Here is a 15857-nt window from a genome sequence, read left to right on the forward strand (position 1 = left end):
ATTAATTTCTTATATGTTGAAATTAAATTTTATTCCTATATTGTGTACATAAGCAATACAAATAATATATGTGTACATAAGCAATAACAAATAATTTAGTCTCTGTAGACTAAATTTGCCAGAAAGTGGGTTTTGTCTATTCATCTACCACTACATGTAGATCCAGATATAGATATTATCTGAATATATTTACCTTAAGAATGAAGCTAATATTTTCATTCTTTCAATTACTCTATCTAGTTATCATAGAACATTCTTAAAAATTGGAAAAACCTAAAATTCATAGTTAATTGTTCTGAAACAAATAACACAATTCATGGAAGTGCAGTCATGCCTTTCGTTTTGAAATCTGGATATTGCTTGTAACGGGCTATTAATACACCATAGAGATTTGATAAACTCCCACCTAAAGAAGAGAAGCAATGATGCCATCTAATTGCCAAAATCAAAGATATTTGTTTAAATCATGAAAATTTCAGAGCTTTCTGAAACTAAAATAGTTTCAAATCAATGATGTTATTTCAAAAATATCCATCTTTGAAAGTGTTGAAAGCTCAAACAAAACAGTTCACACTTCGAGAGTTTCAGAAACTTTGTTCACAATTATAACCAATAAATGGCTTAAGAAAATATATCATTAGTTGAAATATATTTCATATATGTCCAATAGTGCTTTCATTTAGAACATAGTAATGATTTCTTTCTCTTTCTTACCAGGTGAAAATATTCCATCCGGTTCTGTCTCCCCCCAGCCAATAAGTTGATGCATTTTTTTTAGAAGAGCTATTTCCATAACAGTAAATACTGGGGCTATTTCATATGTGAACCTATAATACATATATAGAAATTCTTTGGCAAATTATATCACATGAAAGAGGCTAAATACAATTATGTGCTACACAAGATTACAAACATTTTGTATTCTATATTACACTGTCCAAGCAATGGTTAAATGCAAAATGCCCTGAATTGACCCTTCCAGATTAAAAATATACTAGTATCACAAAGAATGTATCACATCCTCCATTGTTCTGTGCAGTAGCTGGAAATTTCTTTCCTACAAAAGGTTATTTTTAAAGCAACCCCCATACACTCAGCACACAAACAATATGGTTAGGGCCAGAAAATGCCCAGTTATCAAGAAAATATATATACATTTCCTAACAGGAAAGTTAGAAAGACAGAGATCTAGAGCTACAGACAACTTTTTGCAGAACATGAAAGAAGGAGAAAGAGTCTTTCTTTAGAAATTGACTGATAAACATTCTCTGCCTAAAGACTGTACTCCAAGTAAACACATCAGAAAGGATTAAAATCTATTATGCTTTCAATAACATTAGCTGTGGTGCAAGAAGAGGGCTTAATGCAAGAGTAGTATGGAACAGTGGAAGAGAATTCAGAGAGGATAGTGATAGAAAGACTCTTCCCTAAGTCACATTCTGAGATTAGCACCAGCCCCCTCAGAAAGAAGCTGAAACTACAAAAGAACATATAGGTTTTTTCTATACATACTTAAGTACAACCCAATGAAGTATTTACAATGAGTTCTGAAATCAAAGGCTAAGTTCAGTTATTCTCAACGAATCCTTGTATTAAACCACAAAAATGTTTGAGACACCTCTGAGTGTTCTTATGTGTAGAGGCTAGTCTCAGGCACCATTTATGTGCCACTTTAAGATACTCTCAGCTTCCTCTGGCGCTAAGGCCTTTGGACATTATTCAATTTCAGTCTTCCTTTGTGGCCACATCTACTCAGACACAGCGATGACCCAAAGGCACCTCACCTCTCAGCACATTGCAGGCTGCTGTCTACAGCCTAGGCCCTTTCGCCCCAAAGCATGAAGCACGGCAAGTCATGGATTCTACTAGGAGTCCCAAGAATGCACAACCTGTAAGTTTGGTGAAGTTTAATATCGTCTAGTGCAAAACTTTGACCAATAGGAGATCTGGATGGATCTTCTTCCCTCCAGGATGGTGTCCCCTGAGAGGCAAATGTCTATGGGAGCACTACATGCCACGAGATCAGGCACTCTCACGTGCTTCTACTAAGTCGCAGCCTGCTCTCTAGGGCACCCCCAGAGTGCCCTTCTGCCTTTTGCTGACTTTGTGTTTCCGAGCCTTGCTCCTTGCTATGGCATAGCCTAATCATGCAGTAACGCTTTGCCTCAGACTCTATTCAGAGATCGAAATGAACAAATCCCCACACTGGCTATTAGAATTAAGATTTTAGTTCTAAGAGGAACCAAGTAAGAAGAAAGCCTTAAACACTTCATTTAACAGGGATTATTCCTGCCAGAATGTTCTGTTCAATTTCAGCTTCCGTACACATTGCCTTTTTAATTCTATTTCAATTCCTTGGAGTAGGTATTTTTTCAGAAGATACTCACTCAACTTCACGGCACTGTAAAGTAGAATAAGGAACTGAATATAGTTCCCTTTAATTCAATTTCGCTTGTTTTTCCACTATTCTCACATCATGGTAAAAAGCATTCATTTCATTAAGGAAGATGAGGAAATCCCCATAGTACACAACCATGCCTTTAGTCCTTTCTGTTTGCACCCCCAATCTGTTCTTTCCAGTTTTTCTCTCTTTAAATCCATGAATCTTTATTTCCCTAACACAGAGAATTATTAAATTTCACAGGGAACAGCTGTGGCCTTTCTCTCTCAGCCAACTCCACCATGAGCTCCCTGCCTTCCGCGCTGTGTGGGACAGGACGCCTGGGGATGAGTCAGGGACCTAGCATCAAGGAGTTGAGAAAGCTTTCTTAACCAAAAGGGAGAAAAGAGAAGTGAGGCAAAATAAAGTTTCAGTGGCTGACAGATTTCAAACAGAGTCAAGAAGTTATCCTGGAGTTTATTCTTACACATTATATAGAAATCCCTCTTTAGTTTACGGTATATTGGAGTGGCTAGAGGGAAGTACCTGAAACTGCTGAACCATGTTCCAGCAGCCCTGATTTTTGTAGACAAATGTACAACCATATAGCCTTTTACAATGTGATTGTGTAACCGTGAAAACCTTGTCTGAGGCTTCCTTTAAGCAAGGTATGGACAGAGGAGTGAAAAAAAAAAAGGACAAAAAATAAATACATAATGGGGAGGGGGGATAAGGGGTGAAAAAATTGGGTAGATTGCAATACTAGTGGCCAATGAGAGGGAAGAGTGGGGGTAGGGAATGTATAGGTTTTTTCTTTTGTCTTTTTATTTCTTTTCTGGAGTGATGCAAATGTTCTAAAAATGATCATGATGATACATACACAACTATGTGATGATAGTGTGAGCCACACTGATCATATACTTTGGATGGACTTTTTGGTGTGTGAAGATATTCCAATAAAATTTTGTTTTTTACAGTTTCATAGCAAAGGAATTCTGAACAATAGAGTATGGTTTATAAATTGATTTTTATATAATAATTTATATAACATATAGAATCCATTACATTGCCTCAAAAGGCATAATCGTTAAAGTATTACTCTATGCATGTTTAAATAAAGGGCCATAATCAAGCAATAAAAATTAAAAATAGCAATAAACTCTGTAGGCCATTTTTATTTGCTTTCCACCGCCATAAAATGTTGATTATAACCATGAACTATGCATCATTAAAGTCTCAGCAATAACTATACAGTTAAAATAAACTTCAGTTTTTCCACATAGCAAAGCAGTCTCTCCTCATAAATGTACAGTTCTTGGTTTTAAAGTTTAAATTTCTACCAGCAATCTCTTCTGATTGCTAGTTAAATTATATTAACATCTGACATAGACTACTCTTTGCAATTTCATATGATATTGGCCCCCTATCACTTTTAACCTTGAAAAACATTGTCCTAAAATTAACATTTACTTGAAAACTCTGCAGCAGTGTATCTAATTTTGCTATGGTTAAAAGTTTTTCTGGGGTAAAGGTCAACATTTTAAAATAATTACACTGGACTTGGACTCAATGTTTCTTCAGAAATTTACCTTTTTTTTAAAAAAACTTCATTGAGATTGAGGTTCTAATTTATATTCAGGAAACCTTTCATATGTGATATATATATGCACATGTGTACTTTAGACTATAGCAGGTGGTGGGCTGTTTTGGGGTAGCCTTTATATGATCCCAATCCCAGAACTTTACTCCTATTCTGCACCCTAAACACTTAGGCTAATTGACTGACCTTTCCTACTCACCAAAGGATTCAGGTTCTGAAAGTTTCTGAAAGGAGAACATTGAGATGATTAAGGAAACCTCAAAGATGTGCCTCTGAGAACATGAACTGCTCCCCTTATTTTTCTCTCAAGATATTGACTATTTGTTCTTGATTCAGGAAACCTCAGATTCAGCAAAATGTAACTTCCACCATCTACATCCTCACTCTTGTCCCTGTGTACCTGCTCGTCTCACATTCTCCAAGAGGAGAAGGGTGCTCACATGTTGGCATTCGCAGTGGCGGTCAACCACTCCCCTGCTAGTCCAATCACATCTAGTCCACTGTAGAGCTGGTTTAAAAAGCGAGGATGCCCTAGGAAAAGATAAAATGGCAAATAGGTCAAAGTAAAAACATAAGGCTAGGAAATCATTACATTTTATAGCAATTTCTCAGTTAATAGATACCCATGAATCAAGCCCACGTGAAAGAATTTGATTCAGTAAATATTACTGGGCAACTACATACGCAGGAACAGTACTAGGTATTGGAGATATAGAGATAAACCAGATGAGCCATTGCAGCCATATGGGGCTCACAGACTGGTGGGAGAAATAGATATTAAACTAATAATGACACAAACAAACTATGATGACAAAAAGTTCTACAAAGGGAAACAGCAAAGTATTGTAAGGCTATTCCTAGGGAAGTCAGGGAACCAGGAGAGATGATCATGGGAGAAGGCTTCTCGAAGGAAGGGATTTTAAAGGTAAGATCTAAAGTTAAGAGTTGCCAGGCAAAGTCAGGACAGAAGCATTATGTAGGAGAAGCAGCTTATGCAAAGGCACTGAGCTGAGAAGAGCTCAGCCAGATTCCCTGAAGAATGAGGAATGATTCCCACCACGTCTCAACTAGAAACACCAAGGATGCGGTTGTGAAAACTACTGCACTAAACCAGATGGATAAATGGGGGAGAGGCCACCTAAAAGCCATCTATACTGTGTTTGGGCAAAACAATAGGTCTCCTTTACATGAGTTTTGAAGATTATATTAATCAAGAATCATAAAATTGTCAAACTGAACAATCTATATTCAATTCAATTTAATCTGCCCCTTTTTAGCTTTCAAACAGAGGGCTCCTTGCATTTCTTTTTGAAAATACCACACAGAGGACTTCCATCACAGTTACCTGTGATTCTTTATCTCTCTCTCTTTTTGTTTCTGGTATGCTATTCACATTTTCAGCAACCCCACCTCATTGCACCTGCATGGTTTCTTAATGAATAAGAGCTGAATAAATGTTTGCTGAATTGGATAGAATTAATGCCTAGAAGTTGGGGGCTGTGACAGCAAAGTGTTCCTTTTTATTGTTGACTTTTCACTTTAACAGCCTCTTTGTTTTATTCTCCTGCAGTTGAGATCTGTAGATGGAAAGGTGGGGAATGGGTCTCTATAGATTCAGTCTACAATTGTGGCTAGACAAAGGAAGGAAAAAACAAACTAGATTTACATTTGTCAGAAGTGTTTCCCATTGGTCCTCCAGTTTTTCAGAGCTGTCTTTTGTGGTTTTATTTCTAACCAAAAGTTATCTTAATTTCACATTTGTTTTATATGGTTTACCTTGAGTCTTCAAACATGTTATATTTTAGAACTTATAAGGCTTTCTTTTTATTATATGTAATAATATGTTTCTGGTGTGAATATACTATACGTTATAGAAAGGCATGCAATGCAGCACTGTGAGAGGACAATGAATTTCTATGCATATTTAAGTGGAGATATTCAACCTACCTATCTATCCAACTAACTATAATTAATTTATTTACACATACACACACATATATAATCACAGAATTAAAATATAAAATATAGTTGGATCATATTGAGCATATCATCTACCTTTTTTATAATGATCAATAGTTTATGAGAAATTTCTCCATGTCTTCCTAGGACTTTATATGACCACATTGCATAGTATTACGCCAAAACTATATCCATAAATTATTCAATATAAGCCAAATATCAAAATAAGGATACTTCTACTTATTGCTATTAAAATTACTACAGCAATTGCATTCTCAAATATAAATTGTTTTCGGCCATTATCTTAGTTGATAGATTTGGTTTGAGGATAAAATGTTTGTGATATATAAAGTTATTTTGCTGCCAAAGAAAATCAATATAATGGTATGTACTTATTTGATGTCTATTAAATTCAAGACAAAGCATCAAATATAAACAATTTCTAATTATTTGAACAATACAAATTTTCCAAGGTTGTATGATAAGATATGAGGATGAATAATAAGCACAGGATGTTACAGCTGGTATTTGGATCTGTTTTTTTGTTTTGCTTTGTTTTTAGTTTTTTGTCTGTTTCCAAAGAATATGCTCTTTTTAATATACTATTTAGTTTATGTTTAAGATTTTAGAAAATGAGGACTTTAAAGCCTACTGAAATATTGTCTGCCTCTAGAAGTATCATTGCTTTAAACTCTTAGGAATCAAGTTACAGTAAAGTTAATTTTATCTGAAACACAATTCCCCAAGTTATATTGGGTAATTTTAGTGCTATATATTTTATTAATATAGACATAATAAATCATGCATCAATATTGAATATGATAAATTGAAAAATGAAAAATGAGATAAAAATTGTCCATTTAGCTACTATTAGGATATGACTCCCCAAACCAAAACCATTTTATTTCCTTTCCTTTGGTAATTAATAACTAATTCATTTATGATAACACCAACTTGAATATAAACTAAACAAGAGTTTTAAATAAAAAATGAATAAAACTGTGACCATTTTTTCAATGCAGAACTGAACTCAAAGGCCATCCAATCAGCCTACAATTCAGGCTCACCAATTTGAAAATCACCTGTTTTAACCCCATATTTTAAGGTATCAGTGCAATCCACAAGAAACTGCTCCAAGGATTCAGGGTGGTCAGACAGTTCTAAATTGAACCCATCCAGACCTTCAAGAAGTTGATGAGGATGATGAAAGTCCAATATTTTACTCTTAACATCAAAGGTTTTCTTAATATAATGCAGAAGAATATCTACCACTTGTAACAAAAAACAATTTGTTAAATCTTCACCATTCTTGGATGGCAACTAATCTGGGGAAAACAGTGAAAAATATCAATGCCAAGATCTAAAGTGACAAAAAAATCACCATGGGACAGGGTTATTATCAAGGGAAACTAAAGAGCCTTGAGGGCCATGTCAAATAGCAAATGAGATAGCATTTGCCCCACCCTCACCCTGGCTGCCCATAGTGTCGCACAGCCTAACTCCATCCCTCATGAGCTCTGCACATCTGTTTACGGCACTCCCAGGCCCACACATGTACATGGGCCCCCAATCACGTCATTCAGCTCTGAGAACCACACTTTACAGCAGTCCTAGAACTACGAATGTGCACGGCCGTCAGCTACACTACCAGCTCTGCAAAAGTGCTGATCTGTGCAGCTGCGTCACATCTGCCCCCAGTCCATGAAGGCATAATGCCGATGTGCTGCCATACCCCTATATATGTGCACAAAGGGCCCCATGTCTTAGACCAGTGCACACCAGGGTTATGTCCCCTAGACCAGTGCACCCGCACAGCTACATCCTCCCTGGCTACTGGGCGTCCATGTTCACAAGCAACAGCATAACTTCCCCAACCTATTCCTATACCTGCCCTGAAACAAATCACCACACTGAATGCCCCACCCCGTGCCCTGCCCCCTGCTATACAACCATCCTGCAAACACAAGGCCTTAGACTACTGAAAGAAATCAACTCCCAAAGTAAAGCAATCAAGATATGTACACGCAATGAAGACAGCAGAAGATCACTAAGCATATCACAATGCAGACAGATATAGCCCTGCCTAATGACCAAATTGAAACACCAGAGGAGACACAGATGTTGGAACAACTTATCAAAGACATTCATACAACTCTATTTAATAAATAAGGGGGGTAGCAAATTACATAAAGGAGATCAAGAAGATAATAGAAGAGCAAAAAAAAAAGAGGAATTTAAAAGAATAAATAGAAAAATAGCAGATAGCATAGAGATTAAAGACTCTGTTGACCAAATAAAAAACATACTAGAGGCATACACTAGATTTGAAGAGACAGAAAAAAGAATAAGTGAAATAGGGGACAGGATAATTAACTTCGAAGACTCAAAACAGCAAATGGCAAAAAGATGGAAAAGATTGAATGGGAATTCAGGGAAAGGATAGATAAAACAAAGTGCACAAATATAAGAATCACTGGTGTCCCAGAAGGAAAAGAGGGGAGTAAATGGGCTAGAAAGAGTAGTTGAAGATATAATGCGGGAAAACTTCCCAAACCTCATAAAGGACACAAATATACAAGTAAAAGAAGCCCAACAAACTCTAAACAGAATAAATCCAAATAGGCCTTACCCAAGGCACATACTAATCATTCTGTCAAATGTTGAAGAGAAGCAGAAAATCCTGGACGTGGCAAGAGAAAAACAATTTACTACATACAAGGGAAACCAAATAAGACTGAGTTCAGACTATTCAACAAGCACCCTGGAGGCAAGAAGGCAGTGGTATAATACATTCAAGATCCTGAAGGAGAAAGACTTCCAGCCAAGAATTCTATACCAAGTCAAATTGTCCTTCAAAATTGAGAGATTAAAGTTTTCACAGACAAAGAAGTCCTGAAAGACTGTGTCAACAAGAGACTGGCCCCACAAGAAATATTAAAAGGAGTTCTGCTGGCTGAAAAAAAAAACAGGAGAGGGAGGACTGAAGGAGGGCACAGAATTGAAGAGTACCACTAATGGTAATTTTAAAAATACAAAGAAAAAGAGGTAAAAGAATATGTAGATCTGACAAATAAAATTTTAAAATATGATGGAAGCAAGAAATACATTTTCAGTAACAACTTTGAGTGTTAATGGACCAAATTTACCAATCAAAAAATACAGATTAACCGAATGGATTAAGAAATATAATCTAGCAATATGCTACTTACAAGAGGCTCATTTTAGACACAAGGATGCAAATAGATTGAAAGTGAAAAGATGGAAAAAGATTTTCCATGCAAGTTGTAATCAAAAGAAAGCAGGAGTAGCTATACTAATATTGGACGAAACAGACTTTAAACGACCTCATAAGAGACAAAGGACACTATATTCTAATTAAAGGGTCAATTCACCAAGAAGATATAGCAATCATAAATGTTAATGCTCCCAATCAAAGAGCTCCAAAGCACATGAGACAGACATCGGTAAAACTGAAGGGAATGATAGATGTTTCAACAATGATAGTAGGAGACTTCAGTGCACCGCTCTCCTCTATAGATAGAACAACCAGATAGAAGATCAACAAGGAAATACAGAAGTTAAATAACTTGATAAACGAATTAGATCTAACAGACATATATAGGTCATTGCATCCCAAAGCACAAGGTTATACATTCTTCTCTAGTGTTTGTGGAACATTCTCCATGATAGAGCATATGCTGGGGCACAAAACAGGTCTTTATAAATTTAAAAACACTGAAATTATTCAAAGCACTTTCTTTGATCACAGTGGGATGAAACTGGATCTCAATAAGCAACAAAGAACAAGAGCACTCACAAATACATGGAGATTAAATAACACTTTTAAATCACCAGTGGGTCAAAGAACTTGCTAGAGAAATTAGTAGCTATCTGGAGATGAATTAAAATGAGAATACAACTCAGAATTTATGGAATGCGGCAAAGGCTGTGCTGAGAGGGAAATTTACTGCCTTGAATGCCTATATTAAAAAACAAGAAAGAGCAAAAATCAAGGACTTAACAGCACACCTGGAGGAACTCGAGAAAGAACAGCAAACTAACCCCAAAGCAAATAGGAGAAGAGAAATAACAAAGATTAAAACAGAGATAAGTCTCTCTGGTGACATGGGAAGTTGACTCCCAGGGATGAATCCAAACCTGGCACCATGGGATCAACAATTCCATCCTTACCAAAAGAGGGAAAAAGTGTAATTAATAAAGTATCAGTGGCAGAGAGAGTTTACATAGAGTTGAGAGGTTACTATGGGGGTTGCTCTTATGCAAGCTTCAGTTAGAACTTGCTGCCTATCATAACCTGCCAACTCCCAACCAGGACCATTCCAGCCAATCCTAAAGAACACTTAGGGTAATATATAAGATTCCACAAGGGTTTCATGCACTAGAGTAACTTTCTGGAAACCTACAACCTCCAGATGGGTCCCTGGTCCAGGTAAGTCCTGAAACCTAACCCAGCCTCTCCAGAACATCAGGTAGTTCCATCTCCCTACCCCATATTAGTGAAAGACTCTTCCAATATGTCAAAAATTTCAAATTGCCATAGTGCAAACACCCTAAAGAGAGGTATGGAAAGATTAAAGGTGATGGTGGAGTTATACACAGAAGATAGGATTTAACAAATGAATATGAATGCTGAATCATTAAATTGATATCTCTTTTAGTCTCCAGTATTTTAGAGCAGCTAGAAGTAAAAACCTAAAATTGTGGAACCCATGTCAAACTCTGAAATATGTTCTACAACTAATTGTGGTGCTGTGCTTTGAAATTTACAGTTTTCTTTTGTATATATGTTATTTTTCACATCTTACCTGAAGCATAAGCATTTGATAAATTAGTCATTAAATTCTCAGTGTGAAAATCTCTTTTCATTTCTTTCTCAGATGATTGAAAATGATGAACAGATGCTTTTCTCAATTGTTCCTCATCTAAGTTAAAAATAAAATATTTGGGGATTATTAAAATATGCTGATAGTATGGATTTACAGCTCCCCTGTAATCAAACTGATGCGTCTGTGACATTCATAATGATTGCAAGTCAATATCCATCCACACGTAATCTCTGGAGGGTAACTTTAAACTGGAAAGGAACATTAACTCTACAGCAATAAGTTAAGTTTCCTTTAATAACCATATGGAGTTATATAATTTTTCATGGGTTAATTAGTCTTATAAATGGTTAGTTACAGAATTAGTAATACAGTAATTAAGAAATACCATGTTTAACTATAAATCACAATGTCTACACCATAATATGATCCTATTAACTTTTAATTATATATAATAATGCCCAGTATATATTAAGGGCTCTAAGTTCCTTGCACACATTTTTTACTGAAATATTTTTATTTTTGTAGCATGCACACACACACACACATAAATCATAACATTTTCCACTTAACCATTTTTATGTGTACACTTGAGTGATATTAGTTACATTTATAATGTAGTGCTACCACCAGCACGAGCCATTAGAAACACTTTTTTCATCACCCCTAACACTAACTGTGTACTCATTAAGCCTGGCACATATTTTAATCCTCATAATAGCCTTACAATATAAAGGGCTTTTTTCCCTAGTGCACAGAAAAAAAAAAAACATATTTATAGATGTTAAGTAGTAGTTATACCTGATACTTTCTAAGCACTTTCTATGTCCCAGGTACTGTTCTTAGTATCTCATTTGAATTGCCATATTTGATTGTTCTAACTTAGGGCTGTGATGTAGGTCTATTATTATTAATAGAAACAGTTCCATGGTGGAACTTGGATTTATTCATATATGATATAATAATAATATTATTATAATATATATAATTTAAATTATCTTCTTTTAAAATATTTGAAAATAGTAAGCCCTGATGTTTTCTTCACTAAAAATATTGAACCAAACATCTAAGTAAGTGATCCATTCGGAAGTATCTTTTTCATTTCTGGGCAGTGTTTGGGAAGCAAAGTAAAAGCTATAATCCATAAAATCAAGGTGTATACCCAGAACTCTCTAGAGAAAACATGAAGTGATCCAGGAAATGATTTCTGGTTTAATGTTGTAGTTTTAATTTTATAAATTTGTAGTATTGTTTCCAGTTTGAATGAATTTTTCCTAAAATATAAACTCCCTATATACTCATGGATTTGTATTTTTTAAAGAATTTCAACATAAATTTGATTCATTTTGAAGCATTTTAAATGTTTATGTATTACAGATAAAAATGTTCTATGATAGCTTTTTCCATAAAGAATAAAAGCCTGATGTATAAAAATGTGTATATAATCAAAGACAGTACAAATTAATGGAATGTGAGGTGATTTGCAAAGCATGCAGTACACAAAAATAATTTCCATATTACATACTGATTCAGTAGACATAGATTAATTATTTGTATATATTTTTTTCTGAAGGGAAGGGTGTCATTTTAAAGTTTCAGTGCTATAGACAATATAAGTACTAAAGTTTTAGAAGTATCAGTTCTTCTAAATAATCAGTGGAAGGAAATCACAAGAAAAAGCATAATGAAAAAAATTTGTTACTCAGCAATATTTGTGCATTTGAACAAGGAAATCACAAGAAAAAGTAAAATGAAAAAACTTGTTACTCAGCAATATTCGTGCATTTGAACAAGTGAAAGAAAATTTATAAATATGTTAAGTAGATACTGACAAATTTGATATATTGACATGAGAATTATACTCCATAAATAGTTAACCATATACTGATCTACAGTCTAAAACTATGCTCCATTTTCATTTGTTTAATAAAATAGTTTTAAATGCATAAGACAAAGATTTTAATAGGCTTCTGATCAAATCCGTTAATCATATAAAACAAGCAAAACTGTTGACAGTCTACATTTTAGACAGATAACAAAATCCCACTCAAAGTCTGTAGGAACGTTTACTCTCCAGATAATTATAATTTCTATTTCCTCTTGTAAAATTTCAACTTACTTGCCAGGCTATATCCACACTCATTGAAATCCATGTGTTGTGATTAAAATATATATATACATGTATTTTTAATATATATATAATATACTTTTTAAAAAGATTTGGAGCCAGAGAGTGTCTCTTCATGCATGGAAAAGAACCTCATCATTAAGGATTTGTAACTGCTGTAATTTATAGTGCAGACTCTTTAAACAACCTTTCTTTAGAGCAGTTCTTTTATTTGTAAAATGGGTGGGGATAGCTCTCATTAGCTATTATTTATGGTTGTTTAAACATCACTTGCTATAATGCTTGTTAAAAAATATGACAGTACAAAAAAAAGGAATGTATTTCAACTTCTCCTTTGACAACTGACCACTTTTATCTGCAGAGTGAAATATTAGGTATTTATTCTAAGGTAGAAATGAAAAAAAAATAAATGGAAATATTATTAGCAAAATTCACATCCCTATAACACAGGAACTGCTTTTGCTTTTGGATTGAAAATCTAAAATTAAAACAAAAAAACATAACGATCATCACTTCTGAGCTCTATTTCCAGGAACACATTCTCTCAAGAATTTATCAGGTATCAACTTATCCCTTAGGGTTTACAACCACTGAGTAAAATGCTTGTCAATACTGTTTTTCTTTTTTAAATGAATTCTAATCAGGTTAATGATAGAATATGAAAGCTTGAACTTTCACCTAAAAAAAGCACCTAGAACTATATTAGTCTAGGTGCAATTTAAAAACAGACTAACACTTAACTCACTCTGATAATATAAAACATGCTGTGGATTATCAAATTCACTGATGACTTCCAAAACAAATTCGAGCCAGTTCTTGCAACTCCTTCTTCACTTAGCTGATTACCAAAGCTTCTAATAAGCAAACAAAAATATACATATTTGATTATTTGAAAACTACTTCTTCCTTTTCTTTCTTCATTGTACTCAGTGAAGCTGATCAATGATTATGGGTGTGACCTAAAGGTGGGAAAATAGAGAAAAAAATGATCCAAGGATCCCACAGCTCTTTTTCCAATCCCTTCAACGGCGGGTGGTGCAACAGTGGCTCAGTGGCCGAAATCTCACCTGCCATGCCAGAGACCCGGTTCAATTCCCAGAGCCTGCCCATGCCAAAACAAACAAACAAACAAAAAACAGGCCAATTCCTTCAATGACCTACAGAGATTCTTAGCCCTAACTGAGCCACTCTGCTAAGGAAGATTGCCCCGTTATCTTCATTCAGATAGATGCTGAGGAAGATTGCCCCATTATCTTCATTCAGAAACAATGAACTTTTCCTCCTGACTCACTGCTTTTAATAAACCCATCATGTTATTCCATTGCTTGTACTAAGTGTGAGTTAGCACTCCTTCCTCCTCAGCACTGAGAGGACCCCGTCCTATATAATTTTCTACTTTAGCCTTCCTCATCCTCATCCTGACACGTGCCTCCCTACAGTCCTACCACTAATTCTCTATGTCCAAAAGGATTCAAATAATCCCAACTCTGAGGAAATGGATTTTGAGCCCTGAACTCTGCAGCCACCATTCCATTCCTCTCTTTTCCACCCTGACTCTGACAACTAGGCCTTTTTTTACAGCCCTGCTGAGCGTGAAATTGGTCCTCCCAAGGCATACGGGAATTTTTTTTTTTTTTACATTAACCTAATTTCACACATTTATATAACGCATAGAAACTGAAATTAAAACAATGCAAACTTTTTCTCTCCAAAGCACCTGAAAGTTTTCTTATTTCACACACTGTTATTTCACACACTGTTGAATGTCACACTGTTGAATTCCTATAGATGCGCTACGAATCAGGGATTATTGTTCTCTTGTTCTTATCAGATCCACCTTCATCAATAAGGTGGGCACTGGGTTTGTGGTATCAAAAGAGACTGTCTTATAACAATCTCTCTTTTTCTCTGGAAAACTTGACAGACAAGCCTTTCTAAAAAACAAAAACAAAAAAAACTGTGTTTTAACGATGCTACTGCTCTGACCGATATTTTTCAATGACTTTCCATTCACTAAACTACAAAGTTCTGTGATGGTTAAGTCCACATGTCAGCTTGGCTGGGTTAAGTGGTCCAGTGGTTTAGACAAGCAAGCCCTAGTCTGATTGTTGCTGTGAGGGTATTTTTGTGGATTTGAGTCATCAGTCACTTGATTGCACCTCTGGCTGATTACATCTACAGTTAACAAAGGACTTCCTTACCTCCAGCATACCTCTGAATTATGATACCAAAGATTTGTCAATTTGTATGCAGTCTATTTGGCAGTTTAATATATTGATTAGAAATTCTGTCCTGATATTGGGGATAGGTACAAAATGTGCATTCAGTATTGCTCTTAAGGAGGTTAAAGTCTATCAGAAAAGAGATAAATGGATAGAAAAAAACTGTCGTTTTCATAATGTGAAAAGTGCTATATTTTATAATAAGACTGTAACAATAGATTCTAACAAATCCAGGACAAGGTGTTGGGGTGGGTGCCACCAATGTTCTTGGAGAACATTTCTACGAAAGCTAATGTGGTGTGTAAGGCCATCTAAGGTCCCCATAGAGAGCAGTATGTGACCTGAAATTTGAATGATTAGTAATATTTAACTCAGTGATCAGAAAGAAGAAGTATATTCAAGGAAAAATGAAACAAATGTACAAGATCCTGAGGTAGGAAGAAGTATTGCTAATCAACGAAAAAATAGGCCAGAGAATGAGATAGTCTGGAAAACTAACAGGGGGAAATTATCTTGGGAAATGGGACAAGAAATTAGTGTGTTTGGTGTTTAGCCTTAAAGCAATAGAACACCAAAGAAGGGTTTGTGCTGGTGAGTGACAGAATCATGGTGTCTGTATGGTTGTGGGAGAAATGATGATAAAATGGTGGTTAAAATTATTAACGTCTTTGCAAGTTATTTTATGTCCTCTGAGACCAAGAGAAATTGTAGACTCAGGGACATA

The 15857-nt window shown here is 35.3% G+C and overlaps 1 protein-coding gene across 1 annotated transcript in view; it reads right to left on the reverse strand.

Annotated features, from left to right (window-relative positions):
- The window catches only part of LOC143662396 (glutamate decarboxylase 1-like), a 33237-nt gene extending 20301 nt beyond the window's left edge, over window positions 1–12936 (reverse strand). Inside the window, 6 exon segments of the mRNA XM_077136089.1 lie at window positions 293–406; window positions 715–827; window positions 4421–4511; window positions 7022–7264; window positions 10766–10882; window positions 12903–12936. Coding sequence (XP_076992204.1) covers window positions 293–406; window positions 715–827; window positions 4421–4511; window positions 7022–7264; window positions 10766–10882; window positions 12903–12936 — 712 coding nt within the window.
- Between the last annotated feature and the right edge of the window lie 2921 nt (window positions 12937–15857).

This window comes from Tamandua tetradactyla, chromosome 18, assembly GCF_023851605.1.
Source record: "Tamandua tetradactyla isolate mTamTet1 chromosome 18, mTamTet1.pri, whole genome shotgun sequence".
In the NCBI taxonomy this organism is placed as follows: domain Eukaryota; kingdom Metazoa; phylum Chordata; class Mammalia; order Pilosa; family Myrmecophagidae; genus Tamandua; species Tamandua tetradactyla.